This window comes from Podarcis gaigeae (genome assembly GCF_964106915.1).
Source record: "Podarcis gaigeae genome assembly, chromosome: 7".
NCBI lineage: Eukaryota > Metazoa > Chordata > Lepidosauria > Squamata > Lacertidae > Podarcis > Podarcis gaigeae.
This window is the reverse complement of record NC_139683.1, coordinates 51761874-51789566: the sequence shown is the minus strand read 5'-3', so window position 1 is coordinate 51789566 and position 27693 is coordinate 51761874. Positions and strand designations below refer to the sequence as shown.

General features: G+C 40.2%; 1 protein-coding gene across 5 annotated transcripts in view; it reads left to right on the top strand.

Moving 5' to 3' along the window:
- The window catches only part of LOC310848190 (cadherin-19-like), a 69763-nt gene extending 42399 nt beyond the window's left edge, over positions 1-27364 (top strand). For all 5 annotated transcript variants that reach the window (XM_083746933.1, XM_083746936.1, XM_083746935.1 and 2 more), the window contains 6 exons: positions 586-839; positions 2721-2857; positions 5968-6089; positions 18478-18595; positions 24573-24824; positions 26004-27364. In XM_083746933.1, the coding sequence (XP_083603059.1) occupies positions 586-839; positions 2721-2857; positions 5968-6089; positions 18478-18595; positions 24573-24824; positions 26004-26497 (1377 nt within the window). In that variant the 3' untranslated portion in view covers positions 26498-27364. The remainder of the gene's footprint in view (positions 1-585; positions 840-2720; positions 2858-5967; positions 6090-18477; positions 18596-24572; positions 24825-26003) is intronic.
- Positions 27365-27693: the final 329 nt, after the last annotated feature.

Genomic DNA, 27693 nt, shown 5'->3' with positions numbered 1-27693 from the left:
CATCCAGAATATGTATGTCAGGTATACAGGGCACCTCCCTAATGCCACCACACCTAAAACACTGGTGGATCCCTAAAGTGGGCCCTTAACCTGGTAATGCCTCAATAAACCTAAGATTTTTTCCCTCAGCTTCCTCACATGCCCAGGCTCAATGCTCCATGAGCAGCTAATCTATGCCACTCCCCAGAATGCCAGCCAAATTGTTCCCAGTGTGGAGTAGGCAAACAAGGAGGTACCTTAATGGGCAATGAAGGACCCCCCCCCAAAAAAAAAAATCCTGCTCAGCCTCTTCTAAAAGGCACCTAGCCAAAGCCCACACTGCATATAGGGAGGGAGCATACAGCAAAATGCCAAGAGGAAGAGCTATGGGGAGGAGCAGACTCCTAAAGCCAGGCTCCAGCCCAATGATTGATCATCAAAAACACCAGGAAACTAAAGGAGTAATCTTAATAGTAAAAGCAAAGAGAGGTAAGGCAAAGATGAACAATTAATATGTTTATTGTCTTTAATTCTACACTTATTATTGGTTTCCTAATGCTGAATGGAAAATATTCTACTTCCCCTCCTTCCTTTTCTTACATACAGATATTGGATTATGAGAATCAAAGCATATATAATATGAAAGTGAAAGGTTTCAACAGGCACATAGATGAGCGCTTCCTGAAAGATGGGCCATTTGAAGACACAACTTCTCTTAGGATCAGAGTGAAGGATGTTGATGAGCCTCCCATTTTCACGTTAGATGAATTTGTGATGGAGATTGATGAAGGGGATCTGAATGATTCATTTGTAGGAGTTGTGAGTTCCAGAGATCCAGACAGTGTCAACAGTTCAATCAGGTGCAGCTTCAAGAGATCCTTCTACAGCTGAGATTGTCATAGATTCTTGAATAACACGGAAGACAACAGCTCAAATCTAGACCTGTATGTTCCAACTGAGAGGTGTATGGCACTTCTCCATTGATTCAGTTGAGGCTCTCCTGTTTGTGTTTAAAATGGTACATTTATGGAGCTTTGTTTCCCTTAAATACAATGGCAAAGCCTTGCAATAGGGGGACCTCTGTGTGCATATCCAGACTCTGCACATTCAGTGTTTAGTTGCACATTTGCTGTTTGGAAAGAACTGCTGATTTTGCTGATTTATAAATATAACTGCTTTTATAGTTTGTGAAGTAAAGTGAATCCTGGGAAAGAAAATGGGATTATTAAACAATGCAAACATTTCGAAACAATTACTTCTCATGTTTTCTTGGCTGACACAAATCTGATAAGAATTACTTATTTGGACAGGTATTCTGGGATGTATGATTTCTTTCAATAGCAGCTGCTTTGAATGGGTTATCTAATCAGGAGTAGCATATCCCATTTGGCCATCCAATTTAGGTAAAATGGGAAGTGCTGCCCTGCTGCTGCCCTGCTGCTGCCCTGCCCACCCCACTGGCAGAGAAGCACTAGCAGCAGCGGCACTGATTTTGAAAAGATCTCACCCAAATTTCATAAGATCTCATGCACTCTGCAAAATCTCATTGTAGGGGCCCCTATCATGGGACCTGTCAGCATTTCCAATAGTATCTGCAAAAGATCTCAGTAAATATTTCCTCAAAAATCCACAACATATGAGACTGTTTGCCGTTCCTGCTCAGTTCCTGTTTGCACTGGCCCAGCCTCTCTGCCAATGAACATGTCATCTGAACAGAGAAGTCCCAATAATTTATCTCAGTGTCTGAGATGAATTGTGGTGGCTGGTGTAGGTGCCTTTTCTTCATTGATGAGGTGCATGCCCACACCATTTTATGGTCTTGTTCCATTTTTTTTCTGTTGTTTTAGTTGTGGCAAGCATTATGCCATATCCCCATGGCAGCCATTTTGTGTTACGCTTTGCACCTCTCTGCAAACAACAGCATTTTCTCAAAATGTCAAATGACCCCATGTTTGGTGACGCCTGCTTTAAAGTAAGCCATTTTTTAAAAAATGATCTTTGAGTGCCCCCTTTCCAAGGGTACAGAATAAGTATATATTAAATATATATATAAAAATTCCATCTATTAAATATCCAGTTTTTTGTTTTTTGGGAGGGGGTGCTGGAAGACTGTAGGGAAGCTAAATAGGAGTTCTTTTAAGTAGGAAAACCTTATTCTGCTCTACAAAACAGTTTGTGAAAAGCAAGCCCAAAGGTCTTTCCCCACACTTTCCGGCAACACCATTTTCTGACCTTTTCTTTTTATTTAATGGAAGTAGGATACATACTATCAAAGGGGCTCTTTTCAGCTCTTCCTCCTTAGCTCTGTTTCTTTGACACTGCATCAAGCCAACCATGATGAAATAAATGTACGGTTATATCCCAACTAAGTTGCCAGTGTTACTCATTTCACAAGTGGCACTTTGCTGTTTCTTTTGAATTGAGTCACTCACCTGCTGTGAGTCTGCCTGCGCAATGAGAATGAATAATGCATTTTAAATTTGGTTCACATTAATATAGGTCTGAGGCATATTTAGTTTCATAGAAAGAAGTGCTTTGATCTTGGTAGCAGTGAATTTTAAATGTTTATCAGTGTACATTTTTCATGATTTCTGAGCAGCTGGAGAACACATCCATATTCATATCTACACCACTCTCCTTTCTTCACTGACAATAGCTTATATAGCCTTGTTTCAGAAGTACCATTTTTGTTTAGTTCTTAAGAAAGTCTCCATCTCCCCCTTCCCTACTTTGATGTGCAGGTATTCTATTGTCCACAGCAAGCATTTAAAGGGATTTTTCAGCATCAATGCACACAATGGAACAATCAGTATAAACAAACCTCTGGACCGAGAGATAGCGGCTTGGCACAACATAACCGTCTCAGCCACAGAATCAAGTGAGTAAGACTTTAAGGAACCCTAATGTTTGAGCGATGGCATGAATTCCTTGCAATTATCTTCAGTATATCTCTTCTTTCTGAACTGAGAGAATAAGCTACTTTTTCATTATTTCACCTTTGCTAGCTAACATTATGTAGCATTGCTAAAATTATGAGTTGGAAGCCAAATAATGTTTGATCTCTCAAGTCTTGGATTCTAATAAAATATTATACCATTTTAAAAAAAAATAAAATAATGGAAACTAAAACAGTTTTAAGTTACACCGAAGCATATAAAACTGCTCTCCTGGTACAAGATCTTATGTTAAATTAGACCCCAGTTAATTTCACAGCAGATTTTTTGACTGGTATGAAATTAGCCAGGGTTTAATTTAACACCAGTCAGAAACCTGTGTCTCAAATTAATTGTGAAAGCAGGGCTTTAATCAGCTAGACTTCCATACAGTTGCAATTAAATCAGGAAAGCATACCTTATATAGATATCACCTGTCAGTTTTGTCTCAAAATCAAATGCAAATTGCCTCGTTTGTGCTCTCACTTACAGGTCACCTTGCCTTAGGGAGGTAATTCCAAAAAATCAAAAATGTAAATCTGGAACAGTGTGCCAGAAACTTAGTGCCTAGCAATAAAAAGAGTAAATGAAAACCACAAGGGAACAATTTCAGATAACTTGAGATTGTCTTGTCAAAAAGATGAGCTGTGGGCTTTTCATTATAAAGGATAATGCACACACAAATTAAATTATACCAAAATAAAAATTACTTACAGCATGGAAAAACTATACAGATTTTTTAAATAGAATCCTAATAGATTTTAAACTGAGTTCAGTTTAACTCAAAATAGTATGGCTCCTTTTTCCCCTTCCACCTTGCAACATTCCAACATATCACGTGAAATTTCGAGTCATCATTTCACTTTTGTTCTGTTTCCTTTAAAACAACAACACAGAATGACAATAAAGAGATCTTCTTTGTGCAATATCCCAAATAGTACTCAGTAGTCTGTTATCTTTCTCTACATATCTCTCATATTTTTTTCTGAAATCACAAATTCTCACAAAATTTCAATTTTAGAAAATCTCGGATTGCTGTATGCAATGATTTATAGGAACTGAAAATCAGAATAGATTTAGGGAGCAATCCTATGGACAAGAAAAGTGAGCCAGCGTAAATTTACACCAGATCCAGACCCCATTCAGCAGTGGGGCTGCTGCTGCTGCTGCTGCTCTGCCTAAGCCTAACAGAGGTGAGAGACTTCCAGATAGCATTCTGTGCTGGGTTGCTCGGTCTTGTGACTGAGCTGAATGAGCTTAGGTTGCAGCCTAAATCCTCCCTTTCTGGTCCCACCCCACCATGCCCCTGGAACATCCCTTTTGGAGGACTTACTGAGTCTTGAATAGGATGAGCAAGTTACAGTGGTGTATCTTTGGCTAAACCAGGCTTGGGGACTTAACCACTGCATGCTAAACTGCTCATCCCAGAGGATCTTGATGCAGGATTGCCCCATTAGTGACAGACATCTTTAATAAGTACAGTTTCCCGATACCTGTGGCAGAATTAGGATATTAGGAAAGTTGGTTGTGCAGCATGCATACAATTTTCATCCCTTGCTGACCAGGAAAGCTACAGATTACTGAGAAAAGCCTGGTTGTCTGAAACTATCTAGAGATAAACTATCCAGAAAGAAGTTCTATACCTGTATGCTAGCTTTTATTTGTTGTTCAGCTGGGAAGTGATAGTTGCCATATTAATTTGGTCAATATAAAAAAAAATGCATTACATAAGATAGAAAATCTAGTTTGACATTTTTGTTCTCCAGAGGTTTTTCAAAAAATATTGAATTAATTTCTGTAATCCTACCCTCATTTCTTAAAAGCAAGTCATGTTAGTTGTTATCAAGCACTGGCACAGCTAATTGGGGAGAAGAAGAAAATTCCTCTTTGGAACAGCAGGTGTTATGATAAAAGAGCCTAAAACATTTTGTTCAAAACAACAAAACAGAACTATTTGGCATTATTTGTTTGTCAAAAAATGTCACAAAGGCCTTTATTCAAAATATGGGTTTTATTTTTGCTTTTAATTTTATTCATTATAAATTTTATTCATTTTGTCATTATAGCAGATTTCCATTCGCATGACTGACCTTGTTAACATGTCCAAGTTTTACAACCACTTCCTGCAGTCCCTTTCCTCTTTTCAACATAAGGGAAAATTAGCCTTTTCTGCTTTTTCTAAACAATGATATGTTGACTTGTGAAACAATATCCAAAGACTAAGAAAATCCCATGAATAAATAAAACTGTTGAAGATAGCCAATGGAGAGAATTTTAGATTTCATTTACTTGTACAAGTAAAGACAAAAAAATGGCTTTATCAAGTAGTTCTTGAAAATTAAGCTTATTTAAGTGTAGGATTGCGAATACTCTGTCATACCTGTCTTAAGCAAAAGATTCATTTGTTCAAAAGCATTTAAAATTATCATATCTTCTGTAAAAGAATTGCTAGAAAGAAGGAAAGTAAGACAGTAAATTCCTTCCTTCAGTGGTTCTGGTTTTCAGTTATTTTCTTTCACATTTGTCCATATCTCAGTTATTGCCTACTCAGTTCACTTACCTACAACATTTGTCTTAAGCCACATCAGGGAATATTTGTTTGGGGTGTTTATTCTTTCGCGGCTCTTTCAAATAGGCAATTTGCCGCTTGCGCTGATCAAAGGAGGAACTTGCCTAAATGAACTCGTCACATGCTCTAGAATGTTGTACTGTATGTGACTCAGTCACAGGTAGTCATGGAATGCTAAGTGGTTACCCCTATTGAAAACACCATATCAGCACAGTGGATAATGCTATGCAAAATGACTATTATTTTTATTATTATTTCATTGTGACATATAATAATATGTAACAGTCATACTATTTGTTCCTGAAATCAAAGGCACAGTATGTCTCACAGGAGAGGTGTTCTCTTTTTTACAATAGTCACGTCTTCTAGAGCTGAACAAAGCATTTTAATGACAAAATTATATATCATACTACAGGCTTGCACAGTAGACTATGAGCTGCCAATTTTGCCTTTTATTTATACTTACTTTTGTTTCCTTTGCTTCAGTGAACCCAAAACAAATATCGAAAGTGAATGTTTATATACATGTTCGTGATGTTAACGAACATTCGCCAGAATTTTCGGATTACTATGAGACATATGTGTGTGAGAATGCAGGTTCTGGACAGGTAAGATGAAAAAGTCTTGTTGATCTCTTTTCCTTCCTGCTGAGATCTGCCAGTGCTCATCCTTTCTTGGCTGCCTGAAATTGTGTAAGATTTTTCTTATTTGGACAGGTACTCTGGGATGAATTATTTCTTTCAGTGGCAGCTGATTTTAGTGGTTCATATCACTGGAGTACTTCTCCTTTCCAGTCCACCACAGGAGGTAAATGGAGAGTGAAGCCTTGCTTTGACCTCAGTCTTGTTGCATCTCCTCATCTGCATTGCTTTCTGTTTCACTTTTGTTATCACTGTGGGTGTTTGTTGACTGCTTCTTTGGATGGCCATGAGGTAAAAAATCAGTCATATGATCCTGGGTTTTTCATCAGTGCTTGGCATCCCTTTAGATGGGTCATTGCTCTGGACAGGTGTTTCATTGTCCACCATTGAAACTGGAACTGATATATTGGGGCAGGTATATAAATTTTGAAGAAGAAATGGAACTGGTAAAACTGTGAAATGAGACAAAAACAGAAACAACTGACTGTAATTGATCTTCTTACCTTCTACCTGCTTCATTCCCTGTCCTCTCAGTGCCAGGTTTCTATAATGCTTGTTTGTGTTGTTAATAAGAGCTGTAGTCCTTTTCTTTCTGTGTGTCTGCCTGCTTCCCTCCTCTCGTATTCTCTCCTGCAAGCACAATATTACTGTGCAGGTTCAAAGTTGTGGTTGACATTCATCAGCTGTGAAACTGAAATATAATGTCATAGCTCATTTTAATCAGATACAGTTGATGAGAATAGTTCACGTCCACCATCACCGGCTACCATTCCAATTACTGTCACTGAATCCAAGAGTACCCTAGACTACTCACCAGATATCTAAAGGAGGTTGAATCTAATCACTAACATGAATCCTCCTATCTTCTGTATATCTCCTGCTTATGATTCACTCAAACTTAGGACTAGCTACTCAGGATGTTAAAGGGGTGGCTTGCAGGAATGTCAGGGTTTTTTTAAAATTGGAATTGGAATCAGGATTGAGACCACAGTACATAGAAAGGGGAGGTTTAACCCTTCTATTTTGACCAGAATCCTGGGGGGGAAAGTCCACTATTCAGTGGTTTAAACTTTTAAAATGAGCCAGTCACTTTTATGATCATTCTATACCAGTTATTTACCTCCTTTTGTTAATCCTGGTGCATGCCACCTTGGGATTTTTTTAATGAAACGTGGTATATAAATATTTTGATTTAAACATATAATGTCCTGTGTACTAATTCTGTACTCCAGCTTCTATTGGTTCACCAGCTGTATCCAGACTACATCTGGGACAGACTTTTTAAAGAAAGAAGTAAGAGCAGTATATTAAAGACATACCACTTAGCAGCCTCATGTTTATCTTGTCTGCAAAGAGGGACATGATAAGATCTCTCAAATGCCTGTTAGCTTCCGCAGAAACATCACCAGCATCTCATAATAACCCATGGTATTGAAAGCTGATGTACAATGAGCAGGGAATGTGTATTGATCACTCTATAAGGGCAGAAACCTCATACGAGTGCCATCGTGATGAAAACAAGAATTGTGGGGGCCCTAGAAACCAATAACAATGCTATTCAGGTGAATCATAAATGCCAAGGTCACCACACAATACATCAACATTGCCAGACACGCAGCAGGTGGGCCAGAAAACTGCAGGTTTTAGACTGTCTAGCGTTCTCCCTTTTAAACGGGTAGCACGTATATTTTCAGTCACTGTACCAGTTTCTTTCAAGCAAATCCTCTCCTAGTGTCTAAATAATGTGAAATTGGGCCTTATGAACAGTCAGGAACATGTCCCATTTCATGTATGCTCTTCCTGACCAATTTCTGAAAAGGAGAAATAATGTGAACTGGGCCTTCATAGGCTGTGTGTTCAAATAGAGGGTTTGTTTCACACTGAAGACTAATTCCCTAGTGAAGGGGATAGACTCACGCCCAGTGGCAACTGACGTGCACTAGATCTGTTGGGACTTCTAAGAGATCATGTGGTGTGGCAAGTGAGAGGTCACAGGGACATAGCCAGGTCCTCAGCTTCCTCCCTTGCAAATATATTCCAGACACTTAAGCATTGCTGTTTATATATAGGCAGCACCTAATCAAACGGAAAAATGTCATATATATTTTTCAGAATTTAGTTTGGTCAGACTAAGCCCTGGTTGCCCTACCTAATGGAACAGCATCTACTGATATTTCTCCTACAATATCTCAGCACTAATCCTGACCAAATATATGAACCTGGGCTAAGATTTCATAAAGCCCTCTACATAGTTGTGCTTCGAGCCCCAAAACCCATCCCGAATGGAAATAAAGACACAGTAGAGACAGAATTTAGTTTAAATGTTAATGGGCAAATTTTGGCCACAACTTTATTAAAATACACAAATGTGACTGGCATTGGCTTAGGCATTGGTATCAAACTATATCTGGCTCTTGCCCCAGCCTGCAGGAAGTCTGGAAGGGTAAACAACCAGCAGAGGGATCTCCGTCAGTGTATATTGACTGGTGCTCACCCCTGGGGTTTCTGGGGGTCCTGGCATGGCCCTAGCCCCTCTCTGGGCTTCGGACGAGATCCAGACCCCCAAATTCCTTTAATGGAATACCCTATTCATTGGAGGAGCAGGTGATGGCCACACCTCCCCTCCCCACATTCCCCTAAACCAATGCCTAACTGCCAAACCTTACAAAGTTTTGACGATTGCAAAGAGGTAGGCAAAAACCAAGTGGCCACAGCCAATCTGCCACATTGGAAAAAATTCCTACCTGGCCCCCATTCCAAAAACAGGCAACCAACCGAAGTCCAAAGCAAGGCCGAACACGACCTAATTAACGGGTGGGTGGGTGTTCAGCAGCGCAAAGCAAAAGGAGGTCCCTATGTCGTGCTGCCAAATAGATACCCCCAACTCCCAACCTTGCCACGCTGCTAATTGGATAAAGGCCATTGGCATAACTGTGGCACCACTGGCTTGGATCGGGGCAACCCCTGCCCACAAGCTGGTTAGGGAAGAGTTTCAGGGCCGAGCACAACATGGACCCTCTGTTAGGAGGATCCAACTTACCTTAAAAGTAAAAAGAGATTCTTTGTTAATGTGGCTTACATCTGTTCAAACCAATGTAGGAGAGTCTATTTGTAAAATTCCCAATAAAAATCACTTCCATAGAAATTTTGTTTAGTATTTATCAAGATTCTGGAAGGAAAGCTGCATTTGGTAAAGTGATTGCATCCTCTTTTTGCCTTTATTGTGACTTTTGGGTGCTCTTGAACTTTTTGATTTACCCTCTGGCAATGGGTCTCTCTCTATATGTAAGTCCTTGGGACTATCATATGAAAACATAACTTGGTAATAAAAACTAAATGTAAAAGGAGATTGATTTTTCCATAACTCTATCCATCATGCTTACCAGACACTTTAAATAGATTTCCATTATACTTTTCATGTCAGTGCTCTACACCTTCCACAAACCCAGGCATCAGCTGCACAATAGCTGACTTTTTCTTACACAAACCAAGTCCAGTGCACTCCTAGAGTTGGATTCATTGGTCTGTAAAACACTTCATAACAGGATGTGCATGAAAGGAACTCAATAAAATGAAAGTCTAATCCTTTGATAGCCATCAGATGTAACAGAATAATACCAGTAAATTGTGTGTTACATTTACATGAATTTACACTCCCTCTCTTCAGCTCTCAGAGCAAACTATAAAAGCCTGGGCAATATGATCAGATTAAAACCTGACAAAACAAAGATCTTTTTTAATTAGCTCCACACTGTACTTTAACTGATTTATTATTCCCTGTCATTTCTATAGTTCTTAAAGTGCAAAGTAATTATGCCATTCACCTACACAACACACACATGTAAGACTCCCATTTTATAAATTATGCTGGTTGCTAAGATTCTCATTTGATAGATGCAGGGTTTAGGCTGACAGAATGTCTTTCCCAAGTCCTTGTGCAGCAGAACTTTGAATTAACATCCAAACAACCTGTAGAGTATTTATCGCTTATAAACTGCTCCTAAGGTTCAAACTACATGCGGGGTCACAAACTTGGATCTGCCTAAGTGGCAGAGTGTGTGATTTAAAGTACCAAGTGGAGAAATGGGTGAGACAGAGTGAAGGAACATGCACACAAAACACACCATTTTACTATGTACTTTCCTTTCCCAGGTTACTTTTTTTCTAGTAAAATGTCTCATATCTGATCAGAACTAGGGTAAAAATGACTCTGGGGTGGACTAAATTATCTCTTGCCCTTTCCTTTAACATGATCAAGGTAGGTTTGAGTCTGCTGTTATTTGGAGACACATGTCTTTGGCTCTCTAGTCCATTCTGGGATAAGACTTGCCGCAGTAAAGCATAAACGTTCAGGACAGAGCAGTTGTCAGTTTGCAAATAAATCCTATTGCTTTTAGTTGTGCTTACTTCCAAACAAGGGTGCCAGAATGGCGGCAATATATCCAGCAATATAAAAGGGGACCAAATTTATCTTAGACGCTACAGCAGAATTAATCTGACTCAGTCAGAATTACCACAACCTGGTTCTGACCTAAAGAAGATTGAAACGTTCTGCTTCAAATGTGTTTGTAGAAAAGTAAGTAAGCAAGCCGAGCAACATTTGTTATTGTGTATTATATGTAGGGCTGAGCCAGAAGGGAGTCTCTCTCTCTCTCTCTCTCTCTCTCTCTCTCACACACACACACACACACACACACACACACACACACAACTTTGCTAGAATTGGAAGAAGTAATACACTTTCATCATTTGTTCAGGATAAATTAAAAAAAGTTTCACTTTTGATCGCTGATAGTTTGTGATCCCTGACTGCTTAGGATTGTGCAAATGATTTGTACAGTGAGCATTGCTTAAATGACCTTCATTTGCCCTTAGGGATGTCAGATAATAACCCAAAAAGGTTGGCTGCCTAGTATTTTGGCATTCAATACATGATCCCAGATGGCTTGGATTACTTGCACTGGAATGAAATGGGGGGGGGGGGGGAGAGATATGGGCAGCAAATAAGCTGCAAAGTGGAATGCTGAGGTGAATGTTTTGATTAGCCAATAAAAAAGGATCACAGATTATGTGGGGCATTGGTCCTCAAACCATGGCTTTCAAGCTGAAAAAGAAACATGAGGGACACCTGTTGTTGGTGGTGGTGGTGCTGTTGCTGTTACCAGTCACATTTTATAACTGTTTGATTTCAGGGCCAATTTAAGCATTATGTTATTGCTCTTTAAAGCTCCCAATGGCTTGTAAGCAGTTTGTGTGCCCAGGCTGAAACCCCCTGACCCCATGCAACACCTGGGTGGAATAATGACTCGTGACAATGTGTTATGGGATTAAAATTGGCCGCAACTTTATAAAACTTTCAGATGTCGGAAGACCTTGGCTTTGCCACTGGGTGATTATCCCTCCCAGTCCCCGTCCGGGGATCTGGGGCACATCAGGGTTAACCAATCTGTCTGGGGATTGGGCTGGCTTTGGAAGACGTATGTTTAAGCAGAGAGCCCCCCCCCCATTTCATCGCAACACAGGGGAGTGCACTGACAACCTTTCAGCGTATGGCCAGTGAATCTCCTCAACACAACCCATTTAATGGGGAACCATGGGATTGCCGCCACGGGGGGGGGCGGCATGTGTGTCACCGCTTCACACACACACCATTTAGGGAAGATAGATTAAAGGATTCCGGCCAAGGCCTAAAACTGCCAAAGTTGTGACATTTTGCTACGGGGAAGGCAAAACCTGCCAATGCAGGGGAAATTCCTTCCCAGTCCTTTAATGGCAACCATTCTAAGACTGCAGCAGCGCTCGCATACCTGTAAAGAAGAAGCCAACCTGCAATAAAAGGCCTAAATGAAGGGAGGATAGGGTGGGTGAAGCTCTGGAGCCGACTGAGAGCTCCCAGTTAGGCTCCACCCTCTTTTATGCTTAAAGAGCGGACCCTGCCCTCACTTGGTCCACTCCCCTGGCTCCGCCTCCCCAGGCGTGATTGGTTATTTGAACTGAGGTTTGGCAGGAACCTAGAGGTTCACGACTTGGGAAGGTGGTCCAGGAGTGCTCTGCCAGAAGTCACATATGATCAGGGGTACTGGGCGCGGGCACACAAAAGGCGCCCTCCGTTTGATTTGGAGAGCGCTCATTATTGGAAGAACTGCTTACATCCATATGTACCTGACCAAACTTGTTCATCACCATATGTTGCTAGTTTACTAGTGAAAATGATTCAGTTTGTAAGTAACATGGATCAAGCCTTCTTCGTGGTGGCTCTGTTTTGCCAGAGTGCCCTCCACCCTCTCCATTGCCTTTTATGGTTTTCGTAAAAACTTTTTAAAAAAATTAGTTTGCATTGGGATGATTTTGTAGTTGTTTCATCTAATAACTGGTTTATCTGCTGCTGTATTTTAATCATTCTTACTGCTATTTCAGAACTTGAACTTTTATGTACAGTGTATTTTTTTAAAAAAACCCCAGCTTGAAGACAGTATTCAATGTTCACACACCCTTGGATAGCATGAAATCCATGAAAATGGTTTTTTATAAAAGCATTTATATATTATCCTCTCAAAAAATATCAGGGTGGTGCATATCAGTACAGTAACCTTTAAAAAACCCCTTTAGAAGTATTACAGAAGAATCATTAAAATGAGTGGCTACTCAATAATTCTTCTAATAGCCAACAAAAGAAAATAATAACAACAATAATAGTAATGTATCCCTGCTATCTCGTGGACATTACAGTTGCTTTGCATGAAGGAAGAATAATATTTTTTTTCTGAGGGTGATATACTATGTTTACTTGTATCTTTGTGAAATAATACTGTCCTCTCTAATACATATTTATTCTGGCACAAATACCTGCAATTTGTGTATCATCTGTGAATTGACTTTGATGCAGCAATTTACTTGACCATTTACTTATTAGCTCGTAAAGTGGATGAATGTGTCTTTTGCACTTTGAAACAGAGATAGCAAGGCAATACATATTTACCCAGCACTTAGCATAAAATAAAATAGTCAGCAATTACAGTCAAAGTGAAAGCTACTTACTTGACATTAGTTCTCTATAAAAGATAGATAATGCTACAAATGCCAGGAAAAATAGCAGCTTGAATATAATTCAACCATTTTTAAAAAAATATATATAACTAGGGAGGCATTCTGTATAAATTAAAACAATATTGATAATCTATATGTAGTGGATCAAGAAAAAAAGAAACAATAAGTGAAAAGTATTGGAAAATGTCAGCAGAGACCACTTGTTTTATTTACATGCACTTCTAGACCATGGCAAATTTGATCCCTAATTGTGAAATTCCTACCTGTTTTTATGTAGGAAGATGAGAATGAAGATAATATTTTATAAAACAAGCAAGGGTCCATATGAACAAGTGGAACATGAAACAAAATGCTGCAGACTGAAGTGCTATTATTCAGAGCAGGGATAGATTTAGGGGAGTGTAACCAGTTTGGTCACTGTAGGGGATGTCACAACCATTTTTGCCATTCCACTGTTCTTCCCCTTTTGGGGATTTCCCCCTCCTACACACCTTAGTGTTTTTCTAAAGATCGCTATTGCTGTTGTTTTTCTGCAAGGTTTGGAATTTCCCCCAGACCTGCTAATACCGCTCTCTTGTGTGTGGATGTTGCATCTTTGGCTATCAGAAGATCTACACATTGCCTTAAATGGCTTGCTGTCTTCTGGCAAATCCTATAAAGTCTTAGTGAAGCCAATTTAAGGAGGGTGCTCATTTGAATATGTGAGGGGCAAATGGAGTCCTATGGCTTCAGGCCATGTTTCCTCACCCACCCTGCCGCCAGTGTGAACGTACCTTCTGGCCCTGCCCCCAGTGGCTGTGCATTTAGGTTTAGTGAAGAAGGGACCCTACAGAGATTCACACGGAAGACTCCTCCAGTTCTGAGAACCCTTAACAGCAGGCTTCCTCAAACTCAGCCCTCCAGATGTTTTTGGCCTACAACTCCCATGATCCCTAGCTAGCAGGACCAGTGGTTAGGGATGGTGGGAACTGTAGTCTCAAAACACCTGGAGGGACAAGTATAAGAAAGCCTGCTTAACAGGTTCCCCAAAGGGTATGGGAGCTGTATTCATCTAAAGCATGGGTTGGCAAACTAAGCCCCTTGGGTCGGATCAGCCCAATTGCCTCCTAGATCCAGGCAGCCAGCATAGTGCACATGCACGGTGGTTTTTGTGACTCAGCCAGAATGGGGGCCAAAAGTGAGACGGGCGGCTGCTCTAGACAAGTCCCTTCTCTGTCTATCGCATGCGCACAGCAATCTTTTCTTCTGGGGTGGAGGTTGGGGAAGAGGGGAAAGGAGCCACAGTTCGGATTTCCACCATGGAGCTGCCAGTGACTGACCTCAGAAAGGGCAGTTGTGGCAGCAGGGGCTTGGAGGCGCCTCAGGAGTAACGCCTGCCAGTGTCTGTAGTGGCAGTGCTCCCCACCGGAGGAAGCGGGGAGCGCCTGGGCAGCTGCGCTCCAAAACAATTAGGCGCTCTGCTGAGGAGGCCACTCATTATCTACACAGTGCAAGCCATGGAAAGGTAAATAGCCGCCGCCTCATCTTCCCTCAAATTGGGAAAAAAAGTTTTAGCTTGAGCAGCACCAGCCTGACTTAGCATGGCCAATGGCTTTTCTCTTCACCCACGCATCCACACATGCTCTCCAGGGCTGACAGGAATGGCATGCTTACGTCAACATGAAATAATAACTGTCAACACGAAAAATGCAAAGGAAGCAGCATGGGTGTATGAGGCACCCCCCCAAAAAAAATAACATTTGGGCAATGTGGGGGTTGGTCCCAATAAGGGTTTCTACAAAAAATGTGGGCCATAATCATGGCAACATATAGTCCAGCCCCCCACAAGGTCTGAGGGACATGCTACAATAATCTGATTGGTGGAACCTCGGGGCCACAGGATGGCATCTGACAATTGTTTGTGACAGTATATTGGCAGCCATCTTGTATTTAAAGAAGTTCTTATGTGGGGTTGATTAAAAGAGATGGATAGATCATTCTGTTTCTGATTTGTGTCAGTTTCACATGTTGTGTTAATATTTCTGTTCCATTCCATTTTTGCATCCATCTGCATTAAAATACAAAAACAAACCATGAATGTATTGTTTCAGAGTATATCAGTTTCTGTGTGCATTTTGTTTCTGTTTTAACCTAAAGTATATATTCTGTACACATTTTGGTATGTTCTTTGAGCTGTGAAGTATAATGCAAAATTTGAAGTGCAAGAAAACGGCAGTTTGAGCCTGAGATGTGAATCAAGTAAAAATCTTCAAGTCAAATGAAATCCTTGAACATCACTAACCATCCTTGAAAAGAAAAATGAAGTGTGTTTGAAGCTCCCATGTAATACTAATGAAAAGGAGACAGCTCAGATGAACAGGGCTTTTTTCAGTGAAAATCAGCCACTGACAAATCAGCAAAACAGACCCTGTCAGAGACAGAAGGAATAAGAAGTCAAAGCCCTCTACAGCTATTCAGCTTGACCATGCAAGGATGAAGACAAGGGGCACATGCACCACACTTGCCCACAGAAACCTCCCCTGCATTTTTTGCCTTCCAATGAGATGACATAATGCCTAAGAAGGGTTCAAGTTCCTGTTGCATTAGTGCACAGCTTCTCTTCCCAGTTTGGAAATTCATTTTGTGTGGTAGCTACTGATTTTATCTTTACCTTTGGCTCCAGTGCTGAGAAAGAAAGTGGGAAATGAAAAGTGGGGAAGTGATAAAATGTGCATATTAGAAATGCACACTAAAATGCTGGCAATTTTTTTTTTATGAAGACTCCTTTTAAAAAAGAAATACATTATACCTGGCTGCATAAATGTGGCAATCTGATCCCAAGACTGGAAAAATATAAAACTGAAAGAAACTGTAGTTGACCATTTCCTCCATCCCTTGCCACATTAATTTCAAGGCCTTCTGGTTGTATCAGGCAGACTTCAAGCTGTAAAGATTCAGTTTGCTTTCAAGGTTTTTAGGAGGTAGAGCTGCTTCCACTCAAAGGCTGACCTAAGGCACTTTGCTGCTGCCTAAGGTTGAGCATTAAAATCCTCATCCCCGAGTCAACATGCAGAATACCCAAGGCCAGTCAAGTTACGCTGAAAGCTCCCCATCCTCTATGGCAGTACAAATATAATCATGATATCCAATGCAGCTGCCTGAAGTAGTTGCTTCACTATGTCTAGTGCCAGGGCTGACCCTTCTCTGAAGCCTGGATTTTTACTCAATCCAATTTCATTTTTAAACAACGACCAGGCAAGTTCCCCAGTTAGTAGTCTTCCCCACTGACTTGTAGATCGTTAAAGTTTTCAGATTAATGAGCCTTGATATGACACAATTCTTGGCAATTAGATTTCAGCACAATCAATAAACCAACCCATGCAAGCTTTCCAAAGTAATATCCTACTATGTTACCTTTGTTTTAACATAAAGCATGAAGTCATATTAGACCCTGGTCCAGAAACAATTAGTGCACTGTTTTATTTTTATTTTTAAAGGAGATGATGGTTTAACTAGTGAACTGCCGTCTATCAGGTAGTTTCGGACCAAAGTAGAAACGATGTGGGAGATCATTAATTGTTTTAAATTTACACTCCTCTGAATCTTGTGAGACAATTCTCTAACCAAATAAATGCTTACAAAAATGCACATATTCAGGGGAAATTGTTCACAAAACCCCATATATTACAGAAAATAATATACCATGCATGTTAGAGGAAATGGCTTGTAAAAATGTATTTGTCATGCAAAATTGCTTATGGAAATGTGCACAGGAAAAATTTGCATTAAACTACTGGTGAATTTTCAAGAGGATTTTTTTTTTTAAATGCAAACTGATGCAGAACACTTAACTTGAGTCTTGAAAAATGAGAAACTGGGTGGGGTGGATGACACTGACATATGGTCCATTCTTAAATGGCACCCACTATTGTTTCTGAAGGGGAAGAGGGAGCAAGGGGAGTTTGCCTACCCAATCTGTCCATGAGTATTCTGCCACCATGGAGTTGTATCTAATGTAAAGTTAAGTCATTACAAGGAGCTGCTGCTACTGCTTGAAGAGTCAGCTGACAACTTATAGTAGCTAGAGTTAGAGGACCTGCTGTTGCAATCCTGTTATGATTAGATCAGTAACTTAGGGTGTCATAGGTGTAATGTGAAACAGTTTGTTTTTATGTCAGGTTGATGCAGAAGCTTGCATCTCATCCTAATAACTAAAGCAGCAGATGATAGAATCAGGCTGTTATCAATGAAAATAAACATTTAAAAATCATTTCTTTAAAAAACTCTATTAGCCCATCATTGCATTGAACTATGGTTGTGTCATAATCACAAAGTAATTTCTGTGGCTGTCTGTTGGCTTCTCTGACCCTGTACTTGGCAAGGCTGGGTTTTTAAGCCCCAATTAGGCATTAAACAGCATTTTAGAAGACTTACTCTCTTAATGAAAATAATGAACTGGTAGTGCATTGAAATGGCAAGATAATGTGGAGCTGAAATAGTAAGATAAAAAATGTTGTCACTGATAATGTAGATCTGCCCAATGGTATCAACCGATAATGGTAACAAATATTTACTCTTAGCAAGCAGAACAACTGTTCATTATAACAACTGCAACATGGCTTGTTTATTTGAGGTGATGGAATCAATGATTTCTGAATGCAAAGACGCTAATTTTGACTCTGTTTTCCTGCAAATGACAATCTGGTTCAATAGGTTTGGAAATTTAGGCTATTTTGTTTCTTTGAAAACACAACCAATGGTTCCCATAATCAATCTGTTACTATCTCAAAGAATCAACAATTCAGCACATGAACTTGTCACAATCTTGCGGTCACGGCAACTATAATACATCACTTGAGTGACGCCTATGATGTTTGTGGGCTGGAAGGAAATAGGTTTTTGTATTGAAGGATGTGTTCAAATATAGAATGATATACTTTTCACCTTGGAGAACAAAGGAAGGGCAGAATACTTTATACATTATTCTTTTTTTTCCCCTTATGGAAACTTTATTTAACCTTTGCATTTTCAATTCCAGAAGCCATTTGCATTAGCCCATGACTTTAGTGCTTATCTCCTCCCAATCAATACAAAATCAAGTGGCATAATTGTAGGACATTAGAAAATCAACAAGCTCAACAGGCTTGTGTTTAGTGATGTATATTTGCTGCTGCAGCTAATACATTTCCTGCCCTTCAGAGACAAGGCAGGGGGATTTCAACCTTACTAATTGAATGGAATGTCTTGCACGCAATTTTGTTGCATTGCTTTCAAAGGCAGCCAATAATATTTGGTGCTAAGCATATTGTTTGCCATTGTTTGCTTTTAGGTTATTCAGACCATCAGTGCAGTGGACAAAGACAATTCTGTGGAGGACCATAATTTCTTCTACTATTTGAATGAGGAGGCCACAAACAGCTCTGGTTTTGCAGTCAAAGATAATCAAAGTAGGTATTGTGTGCACAGCCCTTGAAATATTTCTGCAAGGAATTAATGCTCAATTTGCCACTTTAATTATGAAACTTTCACTAGACCTGTTCAGACATTCACCTTCATGTGTTCTCAGAAATTGTGGAGGGAGGAACTAGTTGTGCATACCCTGTTTGTGCTGGCTGCAGCCTTAGATCTTGAATCTAAAGATGGAATTTTCATGTGTTCATTTGAATGAACTTAGAATGAACTTAGAAAGCCCTTAGAAGCCTTTATGCAGGTGGAAACCCTGAGCAATTGTGGTTCCTGTTCACATAGAAAATTCTAAACACGTTCAGCTGAATGTGCAAAGTTTCTCTCTGCTGACCTTCCCACTCAGTTGCAATAGTAAGAGCCAGTGTGGTGTAGTGGTTAAGAGCAGTAGACTTGTAATCTGGTGAACTGGGTTTGTGTCTCTGCTCCTCCACATGCAGCTGCTGGGTGACCTTGGGCCAGTCACACTTCTTTGAAGTCTCTCAGCCCCACTCACCTCACAGAGTGTTTGTTGTGGGAGGGAGGAAGGGAAAGGAGATTGTTAGGCGCTTTGAGACTCCTTCAGGTAGTGATAAAGTGGGATATCAAATCCAAACTCTTCTCTTCTTCTACAATCGAGGGTGGAAATTTTTTTCACATGTAGACACTGGGGGGTGGGGGCAGTGCATGTGGTCCTCTCTCCATATGTTCTGAGAACTCTTGAAAGCTAACATCTGAGCAAGTCTATTGTTCATCCGGTAAATAGTACAAATTGTGGTGTATAGCTGAGAACCACTGTGGGCCATACAACGGCTTAATTTTCAGGATTTAGAATGCCAGGCTCAACTCAGAGCTCAGCTATGAACATCAAAGATGTCATTCTCTTTTATTACCTCACAGGAATATTAATGAGATTAACTTGCTGTCTGTAAATTTCTTGCTGTTATGGCTGGATAGTTATCCAATGAATAAAAACATACCACATACATAATTATATCCTAGTGTTTAGAACCTGGGCTGGTGTCTTCATCTAAAACGAATCTGCAGCATACTCTCACAGTTAATCATGTCAAAGTTGTCAGGAACAGTCCCTTTCAGTCATCCTGGTTTTGGTTTTACACCTGGATAATCAAGTGGTGTCTGTGCTTTGCTGTCCCTTTGGTCAGCTGAGGCTGCTGTACCCGCAGTGCACACACCTTAGGAATTAAACCTGGTCTGTGTAATGCACTCCACATGGTATTACCTCTGTAGCTGTTGGTGAATACTAGCAAATAGGGTCACTTTGCACCAATACATCTGTACTATGTACCAGTTTGCTTACAGGCACAATTCGTAGAGATGGTGTTTACCGTTAAAGTCCTAAACGGCTTAGCCCAAGACAATTTAGGGAGCATCGCATCCCTTATTATCCTGCCCATTTCCTTTGATTAGAAGAAGTGTCTCCTCTGGTAGAGGCATAGTCGGTGAGGATACAGCCTTCTCCAGACTGGTCCCATAATATGAAAAACCAATGAAGTGTAGTTCAATACTGTCCCACCCCACACTTGCTGCTTTTTGCAAGGCATCAAAGAAAGTTTTATTCTAGCAGTCCTTTAATTTTTTATGATTTTTTATGATTTAAAAAAAAAACTACAACTGATGATGCTGTCTCTTTGAGGTTTTTAATGAAATTATAATTTTTATATGTTGCAAACTGTCCTGAGAGATGTATTTACACTAGAAGTATGGTGTATAAACACACTAAAAACAACACCACTCATATATATATATATATATATATATATATATATATATATATATATTAAAATGAATAAGGATGTTTGTGATCATTGGTTATTTCATGTGTTGAGCAGAATAACTATAGAGTGTTGGAGCCATTTCCTTTTTTAAAATGTGTTTTTACTGAGCTGTTGTAAAGCACAATACCGAAGACAGCATACTCAACAGTCAGGAACACATTCCACAAGACACAAATCTTATATACTTGTCATCAGGCCAGGAAAGCATTGCTTTAAGAATTCCGCTATGTCTGCTGTTTCTGAAACCTTTATTAGGCAGTGATCTCATGATGTCATCCCCTCCCCAATTTAGCTATTTATAATTGAGCTACAGCTAATAAGCAAAAATTAATCTGGCATGCTTGGCTTTTATCTAATTATAAGAATGCAAATAAAATAACTCATAGATCAAATAAAATATTCTATTTAAGGTGCAGGAAGTTGATAAGTTATTGCTTCCAAGATTTTTCAGTTCCTGAATTCCTCCACCAAATGTGGAAGAAATTGGGTTTGTATTTATGGCATATCTATCATTTATCTTCTGACAAATTAATTACATCTCTTTTCCATATCTTAATGATAAAATATAGTGCTGCTTTTTGCTGAATGGGACATAGATCCCCACAAGCATTTCTACTATCATATTCAGTCTCGTCTTTTTCTTACTTTGTAGCTTGAGACCATTATAAGAGTTCTGCTGGATCAGAGCAAAGGCACATACAGTCAAACATTCTGCTCACAGGAGGCAACCATATGCTTATAGGAAGCCTGCAAGCAGGACCTGAGTACAACAGTGTTCTTCTCAGTTGTGATTCCTAGGAACTGATACTCAGAGGCATATTGCCTCAAACAGTGGAGACAGAACACAGCCAACATGGCCGGTAACCATTGATGGCCTCCAACTCTATGAATTTTTCTACACTTCTTTTAAAGTTGGTGGCTATCACTACCTCTTGGAGGAGCTAATGCAATGGTTTCACTATGCAGCTTTCTTTTGTCTGTCTTGAATCTTCCAACATTCAGCTTCAGTGGGTGGCCCTGAGTTCTACTATTAGAAAAACTTCTCTTGGCCTGCTTCTCCACACCATTACCTTAAGCCTTCCACACCCTGCTTGATCTTACCATCTGCAAGTCTCCTATCAAGGGTGGGTATATTTGCCCCCACCCAGGGACAGAATATTTTGTCCCTAATAACATTTGTGTTTAATTCTTGCCAGCTGTAGTCACCTAAGTCTGTGTAATCTCACGGAGGTAAAGAACTATAGCCAGAGTCATATAGAAATTATAAGTCCTACCAGAGTCACTATTCTTGGTGTAAAAAAAAAAAAGCCTATTAAGCACTTACTCAAATAAGCAACTATCTGGGCAGTTGTAGCAGATTGTTAGGAATGGTTGACTTCTGATTTAGATGGGGTGGGGGAGATGACTGAGGACTAAGGTGATGCTGAATTTCATGAGGTTTCTCCTCAAGGGTCCTTCTCTGCAGCAAAAGAAACTGCATTCTGACTTAGAAAGCCTATAGAGAAATACCAAGGCAGATTGCAGCCTCTTCTATGCCAATAGTCCAGGGCACTGGGAGACTGCACACAGTTCAGTAGCAACATCTTTAGCTTGGTTCTGGTGGGGCGGTGGGAATGGTAGGGTTGTTTATAGAAAGTAAGGATAGCATGAGGAGAAAGAGGAGATGTTCCTCATCTTATAGTTGTTTGTTGTTTAGTCATTTAGTCGTGTCCGACTCTTCATGACCCCATGGACCAGAGCACTCCAGGCACTCCTGATTTCCACTGCCTCCCACAGTTTGGTCAAACTCATGTTAGTAGCTTCGAGAACACTGACCAACCATCTCGTTCTCTGTTGTCCCCTTCGCCTTGTGCCCTCCATCTTTCCCAACATCAGGGTCTTTTCCAGGGAGTCTTCTCTTCTCATGAGGTGATCTCACAGTACTAGGAGTCAACCAATAAAATTGATTCAAAAGGAAGCACCGTTTCATACAATACATAACAAAATGTGCAGAATCAATGGTGAAATGGTGCACTAGCTTTGACAACGTTGCAAAATGTTAAATAAAATTAAGGATAGGGTGAACAGTAGCTGTTAGCTAGGACAAGTGGGCTCTACAACAAACTGTTGCAAAGTGGAGAGCTCCTGTTCTATAAAGTTCAGCCTTGCCCAACTCAGTGCCCTCCACATGTTTTGGACTCCAATTTCCATCAGGCCCAGCCAGCATAGCTACTAGTCAGAAATGATGGGGTTTATAATCAGCAGTGGAGCAAATGCCTAGGGAGGCGTGAATACCCTATACCCAGGGGTGGGGCCAGCTGCCCATGAGGGCAGGGCAAGTGGGAGCAGGGCACTCCATGGGGCCTCCAAGGTATCTACCTTCCTCCTCACCCAACAGCTGAGGAGGAGGTGGTGGGCAGACCATTTGGGGCAGTGCGGAGCCTGTGGGCGCCCAAGCCACTGCATCACTCACAGGAGAGATGTGTGGCTCAGGCACACTGCAGGCCCCGCAGTGAGTGCCACCTGGCATTTTGTCACCCCTCAGTGGTGACAACTGGGGTGGTCAGCCCCTACCACACCCCCTTCCTCCACCCTGATTATAATCAAACAACACCTGGAGGGCACATGGTTGGGGAGGCTGATGTAGATGACATGTAAGTAGAACTTCCAAGTTCAGGGACAGTAAATCACTGAGGGTGGCCTAGTGCCTTCATGCTCTTCTTGATTGTTCCTGATAAATATGGACTGGCTACTGCTGAAAACAGGAAGCTGGATTAGGTAGTAGGATACTAAATTCTTTCCCTCTTATGTAGAGCACCTCTGGCAGATTCTTATTCCAGCAGCTCTTTCACAGATCTGCAGATATAGTGCTCTGAAATAATAAAAAAACCCTCAGAACAAAATCTCAAAAGCCAATTTTATCTCTTAGTAATTGCTTTCTAAATATGGCAGATTGTAGGAGTAATAACTTCCCCATTATCTCTTAAACTGCCAAACACTGGTAGTATTAGAAAAGGGAAGAGTGTGCAAGGGAGAGAGAAGGTTTTTAAAATGAAGTGAAGATTTAATATTAATAAAAGCTTCTGCTTTGTATTTAGTTCTGCTAAAACACAGTTAAAGACAAAGGCACAGTTCATAATTATTTAACTTTGTTTCTTGTTCCCCCATTACACTGTTTTCATCGATAGACAGATGACATCATATGAATGACTTTTCTGTGCTGCGATGTTATGCAGCATTTGTATTGATCCCTTAGGCTGAGAAAGAATCGTAAAGGGGGGACACCAATCGAAACTAATCTGAGGGGAAAACCTAAGTTCAACAGCTGATGAAATTGCAGGAAAGGAGACCACTTAAAGGCAGCCTTCTGAGACTTAGAAGAAGAGCTATTTCAAATTCAACTAAAGTATACATTGCTCATATTGACTTTGCTAATTATTTGAATGTTCTGGCTAGGTGAATAAATCAATACAGCTAACTTTTGGAAAGTTCACTGTATTCTGAATAAGAAATTGCTTGGTTCAGATGCTGCCTGGCCCACAAAATATGTGGCCTTAGACTAACCACTGCCTCTCAGCCTCACACCACCCAGGTGCACATAATACGAGTCTACCTTATTGAGTTAGTACTGCAAGGGTTGCTGAGATTATGAAGGGATTATGATGATAGCAGTGCATCTGAACTATTCAGATTTTAGCCAATGTGCAGCATAATCCTAAACACACTTATGAGGAGGCAAGCTCCACTGATCTGAGTGGGACTACCGTATTTTTCGCTCTATAAGATGCACCAGACCATAAGACACACCTAGTTTTTGGAGGAGGAAAACAAGAAAAAAAATATTCTCAATTTCAGAAGCCAAAACAGCAAGAGGGATCGCTGCACAGTGAAAGCAGCAATCCCTCTTGCTGTTCTGGCTTCTGGGATAGCTGCGCAGCCTGCATTCGCTCCATAAGACGCACACACATTTCCCCTTACTTTTTAGGAGGGGAAAAGTGAGTCTTATAGAGCAAAAAATACGGTAAATTGTCCCCTTAGCATCATGATTTCCAACTTTCTTCCCACACACCTCTTTATCTGCACAAAATATGGCACAGTGTTTCTCATAAATAAGATATTCTAACTGAACATGAATTGTTGGACTTGGAAACCCATAAGCAATGTCATGAAACAAAATCATATTTTTTGTTATTATTTTTTAAAGATAATACAGCTAGAATTATCACCACACGAGGGGGATTTCATCGTCGAGAACAGTTTATTTTTACCTTACCAATCCTAATTGCTGACAACGGAAGTCCACCCCTCACCGGCACAAACACTTTGACCGTCACTGTGTGCGATTGTGACCATGAACCTAGTCTCCAGTCATGCAGATATGGAACAATGCTCTTCTCAATGGGCATCAGTGTACAAGCTTTAGTTGCTGTTGTAGCTTGCCTACTAATAATATTAGGTAAGAAAAACAATCCTTTCTTCATTTCATACTATGTCTTCTTGGTTCCATGGATTTGTTGCCCAGAACCTGGTCTGTATTACCCAAATTAAAACCTGACAGAACTCATATATAAGTCAATGGCACCCTTTTTTTAGACAGAGGACCATACAGTGGTACCTCAGGTTTTGAATGTCTCTGTTGATGAACATTTCAGTTTTTGAATGCCGTATACCCAGAAATAAATGCTTCAGTTTTTGAACACACCTCAGAAGTTGAATGTGCCACGCAGCTTCCGCTGAGTGCAAGATCCTGAGGCCTAGCTGTTGGCTATTGAGTTTTCGGTTTTCGAACATTTCAGAAAATTCCGGAACAGATTACGTTAAAAAACCGAGGTACCACTGTATTCACTTCTGGGCAATCTCCTTAGAGCAAGATGCCAGTGGTGGACAAGGCCAGAGGCAAAAATAGCCCAGAGGAATGAATGTAACTTTTATCATTGTATAATAGTCTAGTTTCTACACACATGCACAGAAATACATCCTCACTATCCTTGTCCAGACAAGGAAGAGAGATGATTAGAGTTAAAGAATGCATTATAGCCAGACAGCTGGTGTACAAAGTAGAACCAGTGAGGGGTGTGGGCTGATGAGATAACGCATAGCCTGGGGAGAGTTCCAAGGTCCAGATAGACATGCCTGGAGGACTACACTTGACTCCCAGCCCTGAGTTTCCCTTACCCTAATTTTCAACACCTTCATGGTGATTATATCCTGGACGCAACCTGTGCTTTTGTATCTGTGATAGTACTCACTGGTACAGGGTGCCATCATCACTTTCCTTTGCTACGATGACAACGATTTTGTGCTGGTGCTTATAGCACTTTTATCAAGATATGAGTACCAACACCTCAATTTTTTAAAAAACTAAAAAAGCACCAGACACAAAACCCCATTTACAATAATTCATAGACCCCATTTATCTACCCCAGTTCTAGACACATATATGTGCTCATAATACTACCATGCTCATGATCCACACTCTTCCTATCTCACCCATGAAACCAGAGTCTATAAAACTGGTCACACTGCAGTAGCATCAAGATTAGTAAAAACTGTGTGTGTGTGAATTTCTCAAGTATTGTGTGTGAATTTCTCAAGTATTTCACCAGCACCACACTTTTATTTGTTTGCTTGGCAGTTTTTATTCTAGCAATTGTGGCCTTGAAGCAGCAGACAAAGCAATCTCTATTTCACAAGAAAGGAGGAGAAGCGTTCAGAGAAAACATTGTGAAGTATGACGACGAAGGAGGTGGGGAGCAGGACACGGAGGCTTTTGATATTTCAGCCCTGAGGAACCAAACTGTCCTCAGAGAACACAAACTTCGAAGAAATATCACAACACAGATCCAGAGCCTTTACAGGCAATCTCTGCAGGTTGGCCCCGAGAGTGCTGTTTTCCGGGAATTCATTACAATGAAGTTAGAAGAAGCCAACTCTGATCCCGATGTCCCCCCTTATGATTCCCTTCAGACATATGCTTTTGAAGGTACTGGGTCAGTGGCTGGATCGCTTAGCTCCCTGGGATCAAGTTCTTCTGAACAGGATGAAAGTTATGACTATGTTCCTGAACTGGGATCTCGATTCAAGTATGTAAGAAGCCCCTGGGGCTCTGCAAAGAGGGCAAAGCCATAGGCACTGCTAATTGTGACATTGTGGGAAAGTCCAGCAGACATGACTGTGGCAATAGTTACAAAAGACTGCAACTCTCTTATTGTATCAAAGAAAGTTGGAAATATCAACACAGATGGCAAAGCCAAGCCGTTTTGAAATACAGCACAAGTCTTATTATTTAAATTGTATTTTTGGCATATGGTTGTTAGAAATATATTTGTGTACTGGCAGCATCTTGCAGAAACGATGCTAGAATATAGGCTACCCACCTTCCCTTCAAAAATGGAAGATTCTGATATAAGCAAATTGTGAGTTGGTGCACCTGTTGTTGAGACATTATTTTCTGTGCGCAGGGATATTGCATTTGAAAAGACATCCTTGCTTAAAATGATCATCTCAGATTATCAGTATGTGCTATTTTTTCCTCTTCAGGAAAAGACATTCAACATTTCAAGTACAAAAAAGCTTAATTTTCTTTCAGTATTCTGTGCAGTTTAAGCTTTTCAGCTATTTACAAAGTTCTGCTGGCTACAATTTAATAATCACAATCAAAAATGTATATGTATTTCATACAGTATGGAATTTTGTACAGTTTATAGTGAATACAGAAACACCTGAAATCTTGGAGAGAAAGAAAAAAACCAATGTGTTTCACTGCCAATTCTAGAATTATCTAGAGAAATCTGAAACTCGGTTGTGACAAACATTTTATTTTTCACATTTTTCTCTCTCTGATACTTTCACCTACATTTCCTCAGACAAATTAATAGGTGCACATAATTTGTGATTTGTCTTTGTTGTGGCTGTACATATACTTTACTCTCAGCAAAAGTATTTATTTTGAAATAGCAAATTGAAATAAATCTAATTTATCTGTGTAAAAACATAGATCTCTGTAGCAGCCGATATCTATTCATAATTATGTGTGACTTCTTGTTAAACTCCTAATTAATTTTCTCACTGGCAGAACCTGAAAAAGTAAAAATATAGCAGGTTCAAGTGTGAATCAATATTCAACTTAACTATGGTAATCAAGCATGTTGCAAAAAACCAAATACTATTCACATCTGGGCATTTTCCCTTTTTATTAAGAGCTTAAAAAATGAGTGATTTCCCAGCACAGATTTATTTTTTTTATTATGGAATATAAAATTAGCTGCAGCACTAAATTTTATTGTCACAGTATTAAAGATCTTTAAAATGCTAAGCTGGTGGAC